The sequence below is a fragment of the Phoca vitulina genome, unplaced genomic scaffold (genome assembly GCF_004348235.1).
Source record: "Phoca vitulina isolate PV1807 unplaced genomic scaffold, GSC_HSeal_1.0 scaffold10, whole genome shotgun sequence".
NCBI classification, from domain to species: Eukaryota; Metazoa; Chordata; class Mammalia; order Carnivora; family Phocidae; genus Phoca; species Phoca vitulina.
In genome coordinates, this window is record NW_022589713.1 from 14,901,085 (window position 1) to 14,922,689 (window position 21,605).

The following is a 21,605-nucleotide window of genomic DNA, read 5'->3' on the forward strand; positions in this document are numbered from 1 at the left end:
ATGAGCTGTTTTCTTTGGCCTTCCTAGATAATGTCTCAGATGCCAGGGGCCTCGATTCATGTCAGGTGGGTGCAGACGCTCCACCTTAAAGTTCCCATTTCCTCGGAAGCCAGATCTCTCGTATGAACTCCATAGGCATAGTAGCTTCCAGGCTCCTCCTAGATGACATGCCTCATTATAAGAGTTACACACTCAGGAAAACCCAAAGCTGTGGCTCCCCTATCAGGTATTTAGAGTTCCATTATAGTTCCTCCCAATCCAATGCAATTTACCAGTCAGGGTTCATTACACCACAAGCAAGTTTGCCTAGCAACATAGTAGACATACCGTAGTATCAGATTACTAGGTAAATGAAGCTGGAGTCAAACAAAGGTCGTGGACTCAACAGAATGGGGAAAGTTTCTGTTAAGCCCTATTCGCAATACATGTAAGGAGAAAAATCATTTGATCTTAATAATGCAGAAAAGTATTTGATATAATCCAACATTTATTCATGACAAAATAAACCTTGAGGAAACTAAAAATAGAAAAGAGCTTCCTTAAGCTGACAAAAAAACCTGCAGCAAATGGTGACATACTGAAAGCATTTTAATGTCATGGATAAGACAAAAATGCCTGAAGTCAACATTTCTATTAAAAATTGCACCGGTGGGTCTAGTTAATGTAGTAAGGAAAGAAAAAGAAATAAATGATATTGGACAGGAAGAAATGACTGCTATAATGCAAAGACGATATGATAATTCAACTAGAAAAGCCAAAAAACCTGCAGGTGAGTTGTTAGAATTAATAGAGTTTTACAAATTTGTTGCTTAGATGTATATATAAGCCCTACTCCAAGGACAAAATATTGATTTTTAAAAATCTTTTATGATTAAGCATCTTGAATTAAATATGTGAGGACCATGATTCACACACTAACAGCCTCTTATTAACATAGGGCCTAAGGAAGTACAAGTGTGGGAGTATACATGGATGTACAGAATTGGGTATTCGAAGTAGCTCTGGGATGTACACAGAAATTTGTTCTGGATAATTTTGACGTTGTTATTTAAAATCCTCACTTTTAAGTCATGGGGATGAGAGGTACAGCATGGGGAATATAATCAACAGTACTGTAAGAGTGTTGTATGGTGACAGATGGTAGCTACACTTGGGGTGAGCACAGCATAATGAATAAACTTCTTTAATCACTATGTTGTACACCAGAAACTAATGTAACATTGTGTGTCAGTTATTCTTCAATTAAAAACATTTTAAAAACTAGACTTCTACTTTGTTTTTGTAATTTGCTTCTTCCTCTAAAAAACAAAGTCAGCAATTAGGTTTAAAAAGGCTAAAATTTGATTATAAATTTGAAATGTTATCTTTTGCTGGAAAGATATCCCCGTGGCATTCTGATACTAAGATTAGGTTACATTTAAACAGTGAGCTAGAGCTTTTGAGTACAGAAATCTATTAAGAAAATTTATAAACTTAAAGATTTCATACAGCTGGTTAATTTATCTTACAAACAAGAAATTAATAACAACAGTGACATAATGTAATTAAGAGCCTCCTGGCTGAGGCAGACAAAGACTTGGATTCTCCTTCACAGTGTAGCAGTGGGAGAACTTCAGTTTCCTTTTCTGTAAAATGAGAAAGGTAAATTGGATCCTTTCTGAGATCCCTTATAGGTCTTAAATTGTTTCCAGATCCTTGAATAACCAGGCTGATCAGGATATAAAGTGGCACAGAAATAAAATCAACCAGTGCCTCCTTTCTAAGCCCTTGGTCTCTCCATGCCCTGGCTTGTTATTGTTTTGAGACTGACTCCTGGTTTTCTGTTTATGTTTACTACCTCACTGTCCCTCTTATCCCTCTTATTCTTACTCATCTCACTGGTCTCTGTTTCTGTCCTCAGTCATAAATTAAGTCTTTAAAAACTATTCATTTGGAAAAGCAGGGACTAGGCATCTTAAGTTCTGGTCTCTGACCAAAATTAACCTACAATGAGAAATTAATTCAAAAAAGCAAAGCTTTAGAATGTATCTTACCTGATACAATAAATTGAGTTCAGGCTCTCAAATCTGTCATGATTCAATCTTGGACAAATTACTTAAAATGTCATTTTCTCACCTATAAAATGAGAAGGTTGAAATAGGTGATCTAAGTTTTCTTCCAATCTTAATGATGAAATAGGTTCGAGAGCATAAAACTGTTAGATAAGTGTCTGACTGGACATCAGTCCTAGGATAGTTACACACATAGATAATGCTAAATTTTCATTCAGCAAATTTGTGCCATTCACCATCAACATTGAGAGAAATGTTTCTGCCTAGTTTTATAACTTAAAAAAAAAAAGAAAGCCTCTGCATTAAAACAATCATTATAGAAAATGCAGTGATTATTTGCTATTTCCACTGAAATATTAAATGGGGGGGATGAGTTTTAAAATATTTAAAATTTTAAATATTAAAATAACCTCACAAAATTAATTAAATTTCTGGATGAGTTACTGAGGCAGCTAGTATTTTCCTCCTCAAAATTCTTTTCAAATAGCACCTGATAATTTTTAGTATCTTTCAATAAGAATAATTTGCCTAAAATTGAAGAATGGGTTAAATAGCCTTATCTAATGAAAAGAGAGACCAAGAGACAGACATACAACACAGAGGAAACTCTAGACTACAGAATGAAGGAAATGGAGCTTACCTGTCATTTACCTGGTTCAAACAGTTCTTTTTTTAAACATTTACCTCCTACATAAACCTGCTGTTTTGCTTCTTGTTTTACTGTAATCTAATTTATATCAGAAGTCTTGTCTCTTAAAGATGGCTATTTTTAAAGCATGTAGGTAGCACATAAAATTTTTCCTAATTTTGAATGGCATATCAAAAGTATTTATTTCAAACTGGGGACAAGGAGAGCAGGAAAAGAAAATATGAAATTATCAAATGAAGATAAATGCTATAATTGGTAATTCTTCTAAGTATATATTTAAGAAACACACGTTTATGAACAGGACAGTGATGCCAGAAAGCTAAAAAATAAGCTTACAAATGAGAAATTCAGGGCAGCCATATCCCTGGTACCATTAGTATTTTCTTAGCGTAATTCTGAATAATTAGACCCAACTGGTTTACTCCTCAGGGCCTGCCTATAACCTCAGCCTATTTGGATTTTATAAATGTATTTTCTGAGGAAAACAAAAATTTCAGTGTCAATGCAATTCTAATAAAAATCCCAACTAACCCTTTTAGTAGAAATTGATAGGCAGATTCCAAAATTTATATGAAAAAAAAAGAAGCTAGAATAGCCAAATTTATTTTGAAAAGAAAAAAGTACAAAATAATTTACCTTGGTATTTATTACCATACTTCACCCCACTGTGTTGTGTTAACGATGGGCTACTAACTTGCATATTCAAGCACTGTTTTCTTTTGGAGTGATAATGAATTATAAAAGTCTACTGTTATTTTCTTATGTTAGTAAGTTGTAGCCTTATGTATTTTTGTCAGGTTAATGAAGCATAATTTCCATTCATTAAAATTCACCCTTTTTGAGTATATAGTTTGATTAATTGTGCAACCAATCTTCTCCCCCCAGATCTTAGTAACCACTGATCTGATTTCAGTTTCCCTAGTTCTATCTTTTCTAGAATATCATGTAAATGGAATCATACAATATGTAGCCTTTTGTGATGAGTTTCCTCACTTAGCATAATTCTTTTAAGACTCATCTATGTTATAGCATAGATCGGTAGTCTGTTCCTATGCCAACTTGGGTAGGCTGTTTTTTTTTTTTTAAAGATTTTATTTATTTGAGAGAGAGAATGAGAAAGAGAGAGAGAGCACATGAGAGGGGGGAGGGTCAGAGGGAGAAGCAGACTCCCTGCTGAGCAGGGAGCCTGATGCGGGACTCGATCCAGGGACTCCAGGATCATGACCTGAGCCGAAGGCAGTCGCTTAACCAACTGAGCCACCCAGGCACCCTGGGTAGGCTGTTTTATGTTTCCCAGAATTTTCTTCCTTATATACTTCCAGATAGGGTGAGCCACAAGACCCATTTTCGTGTGAAATTTGGAGGGCAGAACTGAAGCAGCGGCTTCATCTTATATTTCAGGCAGGCACTTTTGTAGTTCCCACATGGTATGACTTACCGGCTGGCTCACATTTCGGGGTGGGGCAGCAGTCTGGCCTACATTGTTCTACCTTTCCGTGCATCCTCCTTCAGCGTCTTTGACTCCTGGGTCACGTGTATGTTTAGCAACCTGGCAAAAGGCAACTTTTCACATAGGATACTCCCATTATCAAAGTTGGAGACAGTGAGAAGTGACACGGGTCTCAGTCAGTCCTCACGGGTTCCAGCTTTGTCCTTGTTTCTTCCACTTTCCATCTCCTGTCCCTTTCTGCCTCCCCTGTGAAGTCTAAGCTCTTAGGTGCAGAAACAACAGCCTCATAGAGACTGCTTAACCAACCCCAACTGTGTAACAGCAAATCCCTGTAAACAAATCACTATAAAAAACATACAGGTATGCCTGCAAATATCCTAGTAGTTCTGCTTCTCTGACTGAAGTCTGATACAATTTTGCATCACTGAGTAAATAAATATCCACTGTATGGATGTACAGTTTGTTTATCCATTCACCAGTTGATGGACATTTGGTTGTTCTCAGTGATCCAGTTGGGGATCATGAATAAAGCTGCTATAAATGTTCACATACAGGTCTTTGTGTGAATATATTATTTCAAAACATGGTATTTATAAATATAAGAAATAGCTAGAAGAGTTCAATGTGACTGCCACTGGAGGTGGAAAGGAGCACAAAGGGGGCTGATGTTGATGTTTTACATTTGAGACATTTCTTACCATGATTTTAAAAAAACAAAAACACTGAATTGTACACTTTAAAAGAGTGAATTTTATGCTAGGTGAATTATATTTCAATAAAAAGGTATAAAAGTATATGATAATACAATAAACAGACTGCCAACTTATAATCTAATATCAAGTTTTATTTACCTTTTTTCTTACAATATGCTGTCATTCAAAATATACCTCATAAGTAACTCATGCATACAGTAGGCACTCTATAAATATTTTGATTTAATAATTAGGTATTTTTTAGAATGACTAAAAATCCTGATGTAAAATCCCAATAGGGAAGTGCATAATCCCATTGTAGACAAAATATATAACTTTACAATAAACATTTTTATAAGAATTTTCCCCAAAGAGGGAACACTTACAATTTGGAAATTAAAAAATAAAAAGTGAAAAGCAAGATGAAACACAATACTAGTATATTTAGCCAATGATCCCTGGATCAGTGATGCTTAGAGACCAAGGGTTACCTGCACCCTATGGCCTTAAGACCATCTGAAATTCAGTTAAGAAGATAATCATATACCTAATAACCTCTTAACTGGAAATGCTGCAAGAAAACATAAGCAATAGCCTGTGAAACTTTTTAAACTACATCCCTTATATGAACACAGGAAAAAAATTTAAATACATATTTTATTCTCCAATTTTAAAAAAATCAAGGCTTTTCATCTTAAGCAGCAAGAATGATCCACAAATAAGCAAGAAGTCACTTTTATAGAAGCTATGTTAAATTCTGTGGAAAATACTGTGGGAGATTAGTTCAAGAACCTTAGTCCAAATATAAAATAAATCCTTGAATTAAAGGGTCTTCCAGTGTTTACAAAAACAAAACAGGCTGTGACCACATAAGATAAAGTATCTTCTAACTCCTTATTTTGGTTTGGCTTTGTAACTATGAACAGTCACTCCAACCTGAAAAAAATTATAGCACTATTATGCTAAAGAAAAATTAAAAGCCACCAAATGCCTAACCTTAGTGAAGTACCTGTGCAAACCTATAAACATACTCAAATACTTAATTGCTATAAAATGAAAAGTCTACTAACTATATTTTTCAAAAACTATATATAATTCTATAAAAATTTAAATATGTGGACTATATCAATACATGGAAATGTATATATAAAATACTATTAAGTGAGAAAAACAAAATAAAAAATATAAAGTGATTACAACCATGTAAAAGTAAATATATTACAATAACAAAAACTGAAGTGAATTTAAATTTATAGAGACATAAATAGATTCAAACATCCATTAGGGGCTTTTCTTTGTTACATAAGATTATAATAAAATAAAAAAAATAGACTATTATTTTAGATAAAACTATACTCCTGAACAATAAATACTGAACTACATGTGAACTCCTAAAACAGATTTTAAAAACCATGACTTACTACATTTCAGTTGTGTCCTATGGATGGAGATCAGCCCACATCTGCTGATCTTCATTTTACAAAACCTTCTGGCAATGTGTACAATTATAACTGCCCTTCTTAAACATAAAAAGAAAAAAATTTAAAGCACTGTTCAAGTAAGAAAACCAAGCAGCATGCTAACAAAACCTATCTACTTAATCTGTTTTGCTCCTGCAAAAAGCTACTAACAGAGGATTTAAAAAAACTAATTCTATATACATATTTTACATAATATATTTATGCTACAAATATTTTAAAGAATGGCTTTTACATAATTTTCCATTTTAATTTCAATAGATATCTATTTAGTCACAAATTATGCAAATGCAGTCTTCTAGAATTATTACTGAAAATTATTCACCCATAGTTTAGAAAATGGTTAATTTCTTGGATAAAACATAGCATATTTAGAAGTCCGAAAGCCAAGTAAATCCCTTATTTCGTTTCGGAATTTTGACAGATCTTGGCGTAGTTCATTTAGGTTTTCCACGGTTGCCTGATCTGTACTTTGCATCTTCTGCCTCATGGACGTCAGGTAACGATGCACCAAGCAGCACATCACTTTTTGGTAGTTCTCATCCCTCTTTTGTTTCAGATTTCTCCATTCCTTCAAAACAAACAATTGCATGGTACTAACAATGGACATAAACCATATTTAAATGAGGTGGGGTTTTTTTTTTTTTAAGATTTATTTATTTATTTGTCAGAGAGAGAGAGAGCACAAGCAGGGGGAGCGGCAGGCAGAGGGAGAAGCAGGCTCCCCGCTAAGCAGGGAGCCCGACGGGGGACTTGATCCCAGGACTCCGGGATCATGACCTGAGCCGAAGGCAGACGCTTAACCAACTGAGCCACCCAGACGTCCCTAAATGAGGTGGGTTTTTAAAAAATATTCACAGACACAAACACATGTTTTATTAGACTGTATTTTTGGCATTATGTGTTACAAAGTAATATCTAACACTTACTTAAAACAAATACGGCCTGCACATTTTGTTATTCATTCACCTGGATGCTTTTCTTGATTTAACAATAGTCTTAGGAATCTTCAGTTTATAGGAAAGATTAGCAAACCACAACCCACAGGCCAAACATGGCCCACTTACTATTTTTTTATGGCCTGTGTAAGCTAAGAATGGTTTTTACAGATGAATATTTGTAATTAATTTGATGACAGGGAACACTAATTTTGAACCCCAATTAAACAAAATGTAATTTCCCTCCCCAAAATGGAATTCCATTCTTTACATTAGATCTGTATTACAAGAAAATTATTACTCAATTAATATTATACTTTTAATTTCACCAATAAAAATTTTATGGATATTTGTATTCTTTCTTATAATATTACTTGTTATATTCATATAACATCTTTGATTTTGTCTCAGTCTGCAAAGTCCAAAATATTTATTATCTGGCCCCTTACTGGAAAAGTTTGTCAACCTCTGGTTTATGGCAACATGTACTAAATTATTTATGTACTGAATAACTTTCAAGAAGAACTGAAAAATATGAGATGGCTCTAGTAGTCAATCTTTATCTATGCTGACAGAATAGGTATTCTAAATATTTTCCATGTTTTAAAGCTGTGAGATAAGAGTTCATGAAAAAAAATTACAGCTCTCTCCTCTCACATATCAAATCCTTACTTTATGTTAGATAATATGCCATGCATTAGGGATATATGAGTGAAAAAAAGTAGACAGTCCTAGGTCTTAAAGAGGCCTAGGACATATTTACACTTAGTAAACATCTGATATTAGGAACTGTTAAAACTTCCAAGTTACAATTTTAATTTTTTTTTTTTTTTAAGATTTTATTTATTTATTTGACAGAGAGACACAGCGAGAGAGGGAACACAAGCAGGGGGAGTGGGAGAGGGAGAAGCAGGCTTCCCGCTGAGCAGGGAGCCCGATGTGGGGCTCGATCCCAGGACCCTGGGATCATGACCTGAGCTGAAAGCAGATGCTTAACAACTGAGCCACCCAGGCGCCCTACAATTTTAATTTCTTACCTTTAAACTGTTTTGCCGTTTAACCTTGCCTTTTGATGTATGAGAGCAAATCCACTTACTGAGGCTACTAATCATATAGCAAATAGTCTTTGGTGAAGGAATGATGTTGAAAGGTGGGGGTAATGTACATTTGTCATCAAAGTAGCTAAGCCATAACTTTGCTCGAGCGAACTTCCATTCTTTGTCTTCATGATTCTGTAAGAGGCAAATGAAAAAGCAATATAGAATATGAACACACACACACACACACACACACACACACACGGGGGGGGGGGGGGGGGCAGAAAGAGCAAGGGAGAAAGGGGGGGGGGAGGAGAGAGAGAGAGGTATCATTTTAAGCTGTCCAAATGTTTGTACACCTTGTACATAAAAATTTGGTTCAAGATTTGCAGTTAATATACATTACTTACATTTTAAAAATCTATATTTAATTTAAAAATAATACTAATTCTTAATTCTTATAATCTTTGGTTGCCTTATCTACTGCATACATTTGGTATGATCTGAAAGAATATAAAGTTTTTAAAAGAATGAACACTTACTGCTATCAACTGGAAGCTTTTATGAAGCATTGCCACCAGCAGCTTGGTAAGCACGATCACAACCACAACATTGTATGTCCCAACAATAACAGCTCCAACAAAGGACTGCAATTCTTCTCCGTAACTAAATCTTGTGACAAAGATTGCCACATGTGCTAAGGAGAAAATATACCAGAACAAAGCAAAGCAAGTGCCAATGAACCTGTAAAGACAATTACATTTCTGTTTAAAAGGAAATTAAAGAGATTAATTAGCAAAAATGAAGAATTCATTTATATCAACATTCCATAAAATATTGATAATCTAAGAATAATACTTTATAAAATGAATGAGGTTGAACCCAACGGTACAGATATGCCTTCCTTAAACAAAGAAACAGACTCAAAAGGAGGATAAACTATTTTTGTTTAACCTCTTACTGCTTTTCTGTCTATTCTCAACAAAGCAGCCACTAAGACACTGTTAATGCCTAATTCAAGTTGCCACTTCTCTGCTCAAAAACTTCAAATGGCTCTCAATCTCAAGAGCCCAAAGTACTTACAGGTATCAACAAGGTTCTACATCTCCTACAACTTTCCCTCAGCTTCACTATATCCCAGCCACACTGGCCTCCTGGCTTTTCCCTGAACTTGCCAGCCACACTCCCATCTCAGGGCATTTGCCTTTGCCATTCCCTCTATTTGCTAATGCTCTTCCTCCAGCCATCTTCTTTATGTCTTGATCCTTCATCAGCTTCATATCTTTACTTGAATATCATCTCTGTGGGGCTTTCCCCAGTCTCCTATCTAAAACTGCACCCTCTCACACATAAATCCTCCCTGGCCCAAGCTTTGTCTCTTTAGCCCCTTTTATTGCATAATGTACTATATATTTTATTTCTCTTTTTATTGCCTATATCATCTCACTCTAATAGAATATAAGCTCCATGAGGTAGTTTTGTTCACTAGTACTTCATTCACTCAGCACTTCGAACAGTGTCTGTTACGCAGAAGGTGTTAAATGAATACTTATTATTAACTTAATCTTATTCCTTAAATAAGATGACATGCGAGTATCTAAAGAATAGTTGGTACATAACAGCAACACAACAAATGAGTAATTCCACACCCCTTCTCCATTGTTATTTTAAAATGAGGGGAGGTATTTTCTCTCCCTCACAACTGATTATTCAATTTCTTATGATACAGCAAATTAGAGAAAAAATTGTTGATGAAGCTCTAATGATTCTCAATTCTAGTGACCTCCTACTAAGTGTTGAAAATACAAGAGATTGTTTTGGCTGTAACAATGATGGACAGTTGCTACTGACATTTACTATGTGAAGGGCAGAGATGTTGAATGTCTTGCAATATACAGGACAGAAAACTGTCCTGCCCAAAATGCTAACAGTGTGCAAAATGCCACGAGTTCCTCTGTTAAAACAGATGCAGTGGGGGAAACAATGTATGATCTCACGCCTACTAATTACTTAAGATTCTACTTATATAAAGATAACTATCAAATGATTCATGAAAAATAAGTATTTCTTATTAAAAAAGAATGTCTTAGAGAAAATTTGAAGTTCTATTTCTCTAGGTACTAATTCATATACAACACAATAGAAAGAGAGAAATATATTTACTAAAAATTTTAAAAGACACTCACGAATGGAAGGTATCATTGCTTTGCTGTTCACAGAAGATGCCGACACAGTCCTTCTGTTCTTTTGGGGTATAGCCTTTATCATACAGTTGTGTCAGTCCAATTGTGAAAGAAAACAAAACAAGAAGGAACATCCCAAGAAACTTCCCAAAATCTTGTAACATCTGTCCCATTGAAATCTGTGGAATATATTATATAGGTGTTGGTTAAAATTATCAGGAACAAAATAGTAAATATTAAATGACTAGGCAATAAAAGTAAAACAAACATATGATCCACAGTCTACTCCTTTTATTCCATCTGGTTAAGATAGTTTCATACTTTTAAAACATCAAAAGTCTCGTTGCCTAACAAAAAGCCATTCTAAGCATGCCAGCACTATAAGTACTGGATGGCACAATTGAATCTGGACGAGGTGTGCAGAGGACATTGCTGTGATGAAGTTAGAGGCTGAGACATGGAGATTTAAGAAAAGCCTATTTGCAAGGAATAAAAGGAAAATTCTTTGCTCAAGCCTAAAGGGAAATAAATGCTTATATTTATAGCTTCTTAAAATTTACAAATATAAAATCATATGACATAAAGTATTTGATTTTTGTGACCAAGTCCCATAAGATGGCATTTCCTCCTCCAGGATTGCCCTAATTTCTTTTGCCAAGGTGGTCGATTTTCTTTCATTTTAGATAAATTATAAGAAAATATTATGTGTACAAGCCAGATGAGTAGGTTTAGTACATGGGTACCTATTGTAATGTAGACTTGTGAAGTGCGTCTGGAAGCTTTATTCAAGCCTAATTTCATTGTCCTCCAATACTCCTTAAAAATCTGGGAAATAGGCATTTTTCATAAATTCCTGGTATTTAAATTAGCATACAAATTTGAAGAATAATTTGACATTACCTTTTTGACCCAGCAATTCTATCCCTTGGAATTTAGCCAATAGATAAGAAATACGCTAAGATATGTGTATATACAAGGATTTTCACTGTAGCACTGTTAGAGGTAGCAAAAAAATTAGAACATCCTAAATATTGTGAAAAAGAATGAAGTATATCTCTATGTGCTGGCACAGAAAAATGTCTATAAAATACTAAGTCAAAAAAGCAGGGTATAGGACAGTATTATAACAGCTACTGTTTCTAATTTTTTAAAGGATAAATCAGGTATATATTTTCATATAGACAGGATTTAATGTGCACAGGGAAGTCCTGGAAGTTTACACAAGAAACTGTTAACAGTGCTTATCTATGGAAGGTAGGACTAGGGGTTAGAAGGCAGACTTTTTTCCTTTGATTTTTCTTTACTATATGCATTTATTACTTTCACAATACAAAAAATAGCATTTAAAAATAATCCTTCCTCAAGATTTACAGGTCAGTTTTATATAGTTAATTAAATCCAGCTTCAGATAAAATTTCTCACTGTTTCAAACCTGCCAAAATAATATATACCATTTACCAATGATACAAAATGGCAGCGACAAGCAAGTGGCCAAACCCCTCTAACCCACTAAAGTCAGCCAGGTAATTAAGTAGAAGAGGCGTGCTAAAATTTTTTAGGCACACCATAAGCTGGTGACCCGGACTCTGGAGAGGTCCAATATGCCTGAGTTGCACGTGTGACTAGGCCATATGGTACTTTTAGAAGTCTTATGCTTCCCTCACTTCCCCTTGCAAAATTCTGAGAGAAGAAATAGAGAGCTTTTAGATTCAGCAAGCATGAAATGTGTGACAAAGAGAAGAAATACATTTCCCTCTTAGTCAATCATAGCTTTCTACTGAATCACCTTGGAAAAGAAATAATTTATTCAGACTGTGAGTGGTTAGATAAAGCCAGGCCATGCAACTAGAAAACTTAATAAGTTAGGACAGTAAGAATGCAGTAACTGCTTTAGATAACTACGAAAACACTGCCTTTGAAGAAAACTTAAGACACTGTAAGTAAACTTATGGGTAAATACGGTTTCCCAAGAGTGACCATGTATGATGTTATTTGTTTAATTTAAAAAATTTAGTCCAAAAGAGAAGCCTTAATTTAACATGACTAAGTTGGTATTTTTTTTAAATATTTATTTATTTATTTTAGAAAGAGAGCAAGTGAGGGCAGGAGCAAAGGGAGAGGGAGAGAGAATCCTCAAGCAGACTCCCTGCTGAGCAAGGAACTGTAGGCAGGGCTCAATGACATGACCCTGAGATCATGACCTGAGCTGAAATCAAGAGTCGGACACTTAACCAACTGAGCCACTCAGGCGCCCCTAACATTACTAAGTTTTAAAGAGTAAGTATAATTCAATTTCAGTACCAAGATGAACAATATTTAATGAAAAAAACCCACAAACTTCAAGGTCTGTTCTTTAAAAGCATGGTATTAGTTCTTACATAAGATGGAAGAATCAAAACTAGCTACAGTGGTATCACTGAGCTGAGCATCAACTGAAAGAGCACACTAACCAAACACTCATGGGAAAGGCAAAATTTAAAAACAGTAAATCTATTTTAGTCTGAGACATTATGAGGCTTATTTATTTGTAAAAATAATAATCATGCTTTTGAAAATATTTACTTATTTTAAACTACTTGGCATTTTTACTCAAGAAATAGGAAAATTAAGAAATGAAAAGAAAAAGGTAATTAAAATATCAATACTGAAGTTTACATAGAGTTAATACTGGTACACACAGAGAAAAACATATATACATCTTTCCCAGTAATCAGAAAAACGGAAATGAAAGCAAACTACTAAGATAGTGTAACTTAGCACCAAATGCTATTCAATGTGATGAAACAGTCTGCTTTTATACTGCTTGTGAGACCAAAAATTAACACATCCTTTTGTAGAAAAACAGAAATACTGAGGCACTATAAGGATCATATCGTCTGATATGTTAATGCTACTGGAGATTTATCCTTAGGAAGTAATTTAAAAGAGGCAAAGTCCTCTACACAGAGTACTGTGTAGAACAGCAAAAACATGCCAAATGCCTGAGAGGGCAAAGACTGGTATCGTTAGGGTTCACAGCAAGTGTTAAATTATAAAACTTGCTAACGAAGCAATAGTAATGACAACCTCTAGTCATTCTCCTTCCAAATCTTTCTCCAGAAAAAGCCATAGTTACCTGTCTAAAAGTTCTTTAAAAAAAAAAAAAAAGATTTTTATTTATTTATTTATGAGAGAGAGAAAGAGAGAGCACCCACACGAGTGGGAAGGAGGAGCAGAGAGAGAGAGAATCCCAAGATGATTCCTTGCTGAGCACCAGCGGGGCGTGAGGGGCTCGATCTCACGACCCTGAGATCACGACCTGAGCCAAGATCAAGAGTCGGACACTTAACCGACTGAGCCACCCAGGCACTCTACCTGTCTAAAAGTTCTATCTAGAGTTCTAGAGGGGAGGGGGGTGGGAGGATGGGTTAGCCTGGTGATGGGTATTGAGGAGGGCACGTTCTGCATGGAGCACTGGGTGTTATGCACAAACAATGAATCATGGAACACTATATCTAAAACTAATGATGTAATGTATGGGGATTAACATAACAATAAAAAAATTAAAAAAAATAAAAGTTCTATCTAATCAAGCGTTCATGCTCAAAACCTCTTTTGCATGTATGATAATATTCAAATTCCTGGCACAGAGAACTTCAGAGTCCAGCCCAGTCTATTTTTTCAGCCTCATCTCCCCAGTGGCCACCCACTGTCTAAGTACAAAAGACATCCTGTCTTGTCTGAGCATGCCATGCTTTTAGGACTCCATGTTTTCACACATGTAACTCCCTGGTCTTTGCCAGGCAAGCTTCTCATCCCTTCAAGGCCCAGATCAAATGTCACCCTCTCTAAGAAGCTTTCCTGACTCTCTCCAAGCACTGCCTCATTTTCCTCCAAAGTGCTCTGTCCATAATCTCTAAAATACTATTTTTCACTTTATACCAATATGTATGTTTGTATCTTCTAGTAGTCTTTAAGAGCAGGCACAATGTCAGTAAGCTCCAGAGCCCAGCATATTAGTTAAAATGTTGAACACATAACTACTTTTTATATGCCTTTTTATACAACTCTACCATTTTCCAAGAGGTATCATGTATTCTTATTTACCTTGCAGTATGGGAAAGGCTAGTATTATCTCTATTTTTCCAAGTGACAAACTGAAGCTCGGGGAGATTTAGTGAATTGCTCAGGGTAACAGAACTAATAGATGGCAGAGGTAGAATTCAATTCTCACTTCTTGCAAAAGATTTTGTGAAACACCACTTTGTGGTTTTTATCATAGTTCTCCCATTAAAAATTTGGGGCTGTGTACAATTTAGAAGGATTTCGTTCTCATGTAACAGTTCCCCCCACACAGCAGGCTTATTGACTTAATGCATGAATAAATATCGGGAAAAAACCATAATTGTTAATTAACATTTTGCACCAAGCCTTTTTTTCTAACACTATGAGCTGGGCCTTAGTTTCCTGAGCTATAAAATAAGGGATGGTCATGTGCCACATCAGACTCACTTACCTACATGCTATTAAAAATTTGCCAGACTTTATCCCAATCTATTTAATCAGTATCTCTGAGGGTAGGACTTAGAAATGAAGGTTGCATATGCTCCCCTGGTGATTCTGACTGAGCCTCACCAATTTGGGAATTCCTAGACTACATGACCTCTAAGTTTCCCTCTAACTGTAACATTTATGCTTCTTAAAAGAAAAATATCTATCCCCAATATACCCTAAAATGCAAGGTACCTGAAATCGCTCTTTACTCATTGCAAAGGACAACAATATGCCATTTCTGTGTTACAGACCAGTAAATCAAATCTAATAATTATTCAGTAAAGCCAAATAATTCCCTAGGAATAAAGTATGCACTCATGTGTCAGACACTACATTTACTTTCCAAGTTTCCTTGTATTATGTTTCAGGTCTGCCACAGTTAACTCTACTAACTATAAAGGGAATGGAAGAACGGATCTAATCATTTATGTAAAACTCATCATGTGTCAGGGACTCTGCTATGAGATGCATCTTCTACATACTGATCCATTTAATCCTCATGACAATGATACGGAACCTGAGACTCACAGAGATGAAGTAGCAGTAAGTTACCGAACAAGATTTTGAACCCAGCTGGTTGGTCCTGTCTTGTCCTTTCTGTCTTAAGACCCACTACAAGGGCTAAAGGTTGTTTAATTTATTTGAAACACATGGAAAAACCAGGAAGACTTTTTGAAATCTGTAAATTATTAAAGGCTACCCAAAGAAGTGTTGTACAATAAAAGTTAATGAGAGAATCATATTACTCTGTAGCATTGAAAACAGAAGGGCAACTTAGCCGAGTGGTGAAGATCATTAGCTCTGGAGCCAAACCACCTGGGTTGGAATCCCAATTCAGCTACTTACCAGCTGTGTGACTTTGTGCAAGTTACTTAATGTCTCTATGCCTCAGTTTCTTCCTCTGTAAAATGGAAATAAAAGAGTCTGCCTCTTAGAATGGTTGTGAGGATTTAATGAGGTAATAAATGTAAATAAAGATCTTAGAATAGCATCCATAGTAAGGGCTCAAATGTTAACTGTTATTATTACAATTGCCACCTTTATTTTTAGATTCTATCTTCATGTCTTTTTTTTGTTAAAATGTAAACATTACTGATTTAGGCCCAACCATGACTCATATCTGCTGAAGTGTATTAGCTGACATCCTTCATAAAAGCAGAAGAGCTAACTTCAAAGAGCAGGTTGGTCTGTGGATTCAGAGAGACTCAGGTTCAACTCTTGACTCTACCTCTGTCTAGTTCTGTGAAGTACTGAAACTTTCTAAGCCTTACATCCCTCATTTGTAAAATGGAAATAAAAAACAGCAAGGGTTGTGATGAGGATTAAGTAAGTGGAAAACAGCACAGTGCCTGGTCCACATGAAATGTCCAACAAATGTGGTTGCTGAACATATTTTGAACAAGCAGCTCCAGGGACAGCTAGGATATTGTCCTATTTCTCCATCAGCTTTTTTCTTTTCACATACCCATCAGCACTTGTCTCTACTGAAGCCCATTCTAACCAGTTTTTCAATTCAGTTTAACAAACAGTAAGTAACTACTATGGCAAGGCAGTGAGTAAAGTGCAGATGAAAAAATAAAGATGTATTCCCCATCCTCAAGGATTTTTTAATTTAGTAGAAATAACATCATCTAGAATTTAAGACAAGCTAAATTCTAATTGTCTTACAATCAAGACAAGCTTTACGAAATGCTCATTAGAGGTTCAAGGTATCAAGTTCACTGGATGGAGTTATTCATTAGCAGGAAGCAGGAGTGTAGGAATGGATTTTCCAGTGGCAAGAGCCCTGAAGCTAGCACATGTTACTTCTCCCTGGGACACCCTAACCCACCTCCTTTCAACTCATCTTTCAAGACTGACTTCCAGTGTCATCTCTTCTGGGAAGTGCCTTAAACTGAAGTGAGTGCCCCTTTTCTGAGCTATGACAACAATTACCACTGTAAATGTCATGCTTGCTGGTCACCCTCAATGCACTGTGAGCTCCTTAAGGAGATATTGGAGCTTACTCATTTTAGTGTTCTCAGTGTCCAGGACCTACCAGGCACTCAATAAATGTCTGTTGAATAAATAAATAAAATTTCAACAAGCAGAGGGATGGCTGGGACATTCTAAACAGGGTAGTAACATAAACAATGACATGGAAGTGGAAGAGCATGGGACATGTGTGAGATTAGTGACTGGTCTTGGCCGAGATGGAGAAGAATTTCAGGAAGAGACAGAGATGAGTACAGTGAGAGATGGCTACAAAGTAAGTAGGGCCAGACGTAGACAGTCACCTTCCAAAGTCTACCTACAACATAAGTTACAAATTTAATGAACATAATCATTTTAAAAATGTCAAGTACTAGAATAGAGAATTCAATCACTGCTGAATATAGAACCATTTTATATACTCTACTATATGACATTCCTGTGACCTTCATTTGCCTGGGATAGTCCCAGTTTCCCAACTAACTTGTTTTCCCAAGTTAGTATTCCCCAAAGTGTCTCTATTCAGATGATAAAATATGGTCATTCTAACCAAGGGAGAGATCTGTACCCCTAACACAGGTTATATATCCAGTTAAAATAAAATTCTGTCAACTTCTAAATCTGCAGAAATTTGGAAGGAAAAAAATGTTAGTATATGGAGATAAATTTAACAACCAACTGCAGTAATCACATAAAAACATTATCTGACATAGCAGGTTATATACATAAAGGAAAAAATGTTACACTTTTGCTAAAGTAATTAACTTACTGTCAATTTTCTTTTTGCATTTCTTTTAGTTTTACATTCATAACTGAATCATTCCATTTTAATTGAGTTCCTTATGATGAACAAAATGGAAAAATGTATTATAAATCTTCTAGTTTTTTCTAGAATATTTTGGCAGAATTATGCAATACAAATCTGTCATGTTAGTAAGACTACACTGGAAAACAAATGTCTTTATTTGAAAATTTCTTTAAGTAAAAGCCTGAAAATATGAATCTACAGATTCCTACTCAATATCTATTTTTTGCCCTCTTCCTAACTAACCAGACCTTGATTTCTTGGGGGGCAATATGCTCAGTTAAAAGTACTCATCTCCTCAGACTTCCTTGTAGCTACAAATAACCATGTGACCAAATTCTGGCCAATGAGTTATAAGTGGAAACATTTGGTAGGGCTCCAGGAAAAATTGTTGCTCTCTTGATAAAAAGAGAAAGACAGTTGGCCCATGCTTTCTGCCTTTTGCCCTCTGCCTTTCTCCCTTCTTCCTGCAGGATATAGACTTGATATAAGACTTGGAGCTTGCTTTGTAATACCATACTAATTCTATTTGTATTTCCAAATCCTTCAGTTCTGAGACTAGCCTACCCCAGCAATGGCTGCCTGAGGAGAGGGCAAAGGGAGTACTAAATGAAAAAGGTACCAAGAAACTTTTTGGGTTGATGCACATGTTCTCTATCTTGATTATAGTGGTGATGAAACAAATTTACACATTTGCAAAACTCATCAAGTTAAGATGGGTGTGTTTTACTGTATGCAAAGTGTACCTTAATAAAGATAGTTTTTAAAAAATCACTTGCTGAACTAAATCATAATATTTAAGCATATATTATGATTAACCTGCAGACTTTCTTAAAAAATAGGAACACAATAAATATTTGTTGGCTTCACCTAAATTATGTGTAGTTCTATGGCTATTAGGATAGTATAAATTATCATGCTGGAGGAGAAAAACACACACAACATCTGAAATGACAAATACCCACTTACGCAGTATTTGTATACACAACTATAATTCTTTTGGGAAGAGACTAAGTCAGAAGACCCGACTCAACATTTCTAAGAGAAACAAAGCGATAGCATACTTTTTCTTTTTAACTCTCTGTAGAAATCTATAAAAAAATTTTTCCATATAGAAACTTGGTGATACCAACAGTTTTCAGCTAAAAAAAAAAAAATCAACATGCATGTAAAAAATACTGTTGAATCTTGACTAAAACATTCATGGAAGATATTAGTGGCAAAATTAAATCAAAATAACAGATAGTCTAAACCAGTGTTTCACATACTATTGCTTTGGAAAAAAACAGAGACTTGAGCATATCTAATGAAAATTGGGTATGACATTAAATGAGTTTATGTAATGATCCTTTGAACAAGGTTAAACAAGTTTCTTTACTTCTTTCTCATAAGCTTTAATGTGATAATGTGCACTGTGAATTCCCAAAAGAGTTATATGGAATGCAGTGTGTCTGACTTATTTCAGTCAGAGCACCTCATAGGACTTGGTTAAGGAAATCACACTACAGGAAACACTGTTGCAGGATGATAGCACAAGCCAAATCAAATCAAGTTTTTCTTTTTTTTTTTTTTTTAAAGATTTTATTTATCTATTCATGAGAGACAGAGAGAGAGAGAGAGGCAGAGGGAGAAGCAGGCTCCCAAGGAGCAGGGAGCCCGATGCGGGACTCGATCCCAGGACCCTGGGATCATGACCTGAGCCGAAGGCAGACGCTTAACCATCTGAGCCACCCAGGCGCCCCCAAATCAAGTTTTTCATATCTCTATTTGGAGAAGGTAATTATGCCCTCTATTTAAAACATCTCCTTTAAAAATGTTTTTAAAAATCTACATTCTTGGGATGCCTGGGTGGCTCAGTCAGTTAAGTGTCTGCCTTCAGCTCAGGGCACGATCCCAGCATCCTGCAATAGAGCCCCACATGGGGCTCCCTGCTTGGCGGGGAGCCTGCTTCTCCCTCTCCTCCTCGCTTGTGCTCTTTGTCACTCTCTCTGGCTCAATATCTCAAATAAATTAAAAAAAAAAAAAAAATCTTAAAAAAAATCTTAAAAATCTACATTCTTAGTAAATTTTAACTTATTGAGAAAAAATTAATATTTAGAGCTAGTCATGTAGCAAAGTTGATCCCCACCTCCTAAAAACAATCATTACTACAATCTGTGGGGTAAATTCAACCAATTATGAGTCTTTTCTTTAATGTAAAGAGACCTAGAATTTAGTCCTGGACTCTCATGATAATAATCATACTACTCTGAACAAATCACATACCATCTCAAAAGCTCAATTTCTTGAGCTATAAACTACTATAAAGTATAAAGCTGGGCCATATGAACTCTATGAAACTTGTTAGTTCTAAATATGCTATTTTCCAACTTATTACATTTAATATTTACTAAACAAAGTGAAAGAGTATTTTAAAAATATAGCTTATTTATTTTCAAAATCATCATTAAATATGAATTCTTTTTGCACAACACCTCCCTCATATTTATCACTTAAAATTTTAAATATGAGATTGATTTTGGTAAAAGCAGATTTTCATGTTCCTCCATTGTCTGAAGTAAAACTATATTTTAAACAAATCTACATCTGTTGGCTGCAGGACAATGGGCCAGAGCTTAATAAAGTTTGAATACTTGAAAGCAAAAGATTATCATTCAGCCAGAAGCAAAGCAGATGAAAATGCAGTGTCCTCTCAACTGTTAATTATTATCAAAAGCAAAGTTTAACATCATGAGAGAACAATGTTCCAGTGGACCAACAGCAAAATATAATAATAATGACATTTAACAAATATTCTTTAATAAGAATTAATTATTTACCTGTAACGGACCCAATATGGAGCTTGTTGTATACATAAAAAAGAGACGAAGATAACTCAGAACATTTGCAAATGCAAAAAGCCCTTCCGCCACCAGAGTAGGATGGAATGCGTCCCAGTCCTTCCGGTCAGCAAAATCATGAAACTAAAGTTAGGAAGAAAAAGCCAAAGGTAAATAGGTCCTTCAGTTTAGGAAAATAAAAATAAATATTCTGACTATTGAAAGAAAACTAATTATTTATACCTCTTTCAGGGGTTCTCCTTTTATGTTTTGTAAAGTCCTCTTCTTTTAAGACAAATAACATTATTTTAACTAAATAAAAGATCTTTACATATGTGAGGCAATATCACTTACTCTATATAAAGAGGTTTTCTCAGAAACTCTTAGGTTTTAAAAAATTAAGCAATTTTTTAAAAATGTCATTAAACTTTCTATGAATGAAATGTTTACTGGTTTTCCTTAAATTCTACAACACAAACTTTAAGTATTAAGTAAAATTTAAGTATGTTTGCTCTCAGTTAATTAGTTATCATATTAAATTAACCTAGCCCTTTAACTCAGGTTTCTAGAATGAACCCTAGAAGTTCTTCTCCCTTCTAAATACTAAGAAAGAGAGTTCATTATTATACCCAGACACAGAGTGGCCACATGTTCTAATTGCCTGGATAGTCTCAAATTATATACCAGTTTTCCTTGCATAATCATTAATGCCCCATTTCACTCTCAAAGTGTCCTGGTTTGGATAAAAAATTATATGAGCACCCCACTTCTATAACTAAAGAGACTGGTGTCAGACACCAATGACCCTCAACCATTTATCTATATATGACCAATTTTTATTTTCTTAGTAATTGCACAACTCTGGTCACTGAAAATGCCTTACAAACATGTTCCATACTACTGATCATTTAAAGGAATAGATTTTTTTAAAATAAAGTAAAATGACATAAGATAACCAGTTTTTTTTTTCTATAGTCTATAAATTAGTTAAAAAAAAAA

The 21,605-nt window shown here is 35.1% G+C and overlaps 1 protein-coding gene across 5 annotated transcripts in view; it reads right to left on the bottom strand.

Annotated features, from left to right (window-relative positions):
• Positions 1-4,976: 4,976 nt before the first annotated feature.
• TRPC1 (transient receptor potential cation channel subfamily C member 1) overlaps positions 4,977-21,605 on the bottom strand; it is a 70,470-nt gene continuing 53,841 nt past the window's right edge. For all 5 annotated transcript variants that reach the window (XM_032408535.1, XM_032408533.1, XM_032408538.1 and 2 more), the window contains 5 exons: positions 20,607-20,750; positions 10,482-10,657; positions 8,838-9,039; positions 8,296-8,490; positions 4,977-6,891 (listed from right to left, as the gene is read on the bottom strand). In XM_032408535.1, coding sequence (XP_032264426.1) covers positions 6,664-6,891; positions 8,296-8,490; positions 8,838-9,039; positions 10,482-10,657; positions 20,607-20,750 — 945 coding nt within the window. In that variant the 3' untranslated portion in view covers positions 4,977-6,663. The remainder of the gene's footprint in view (positions 6,892-8,295; positions 8,491-8,837; positions 9,040-10,481; positions 10,658-20,606; positions 20,751-21,605) is intronic.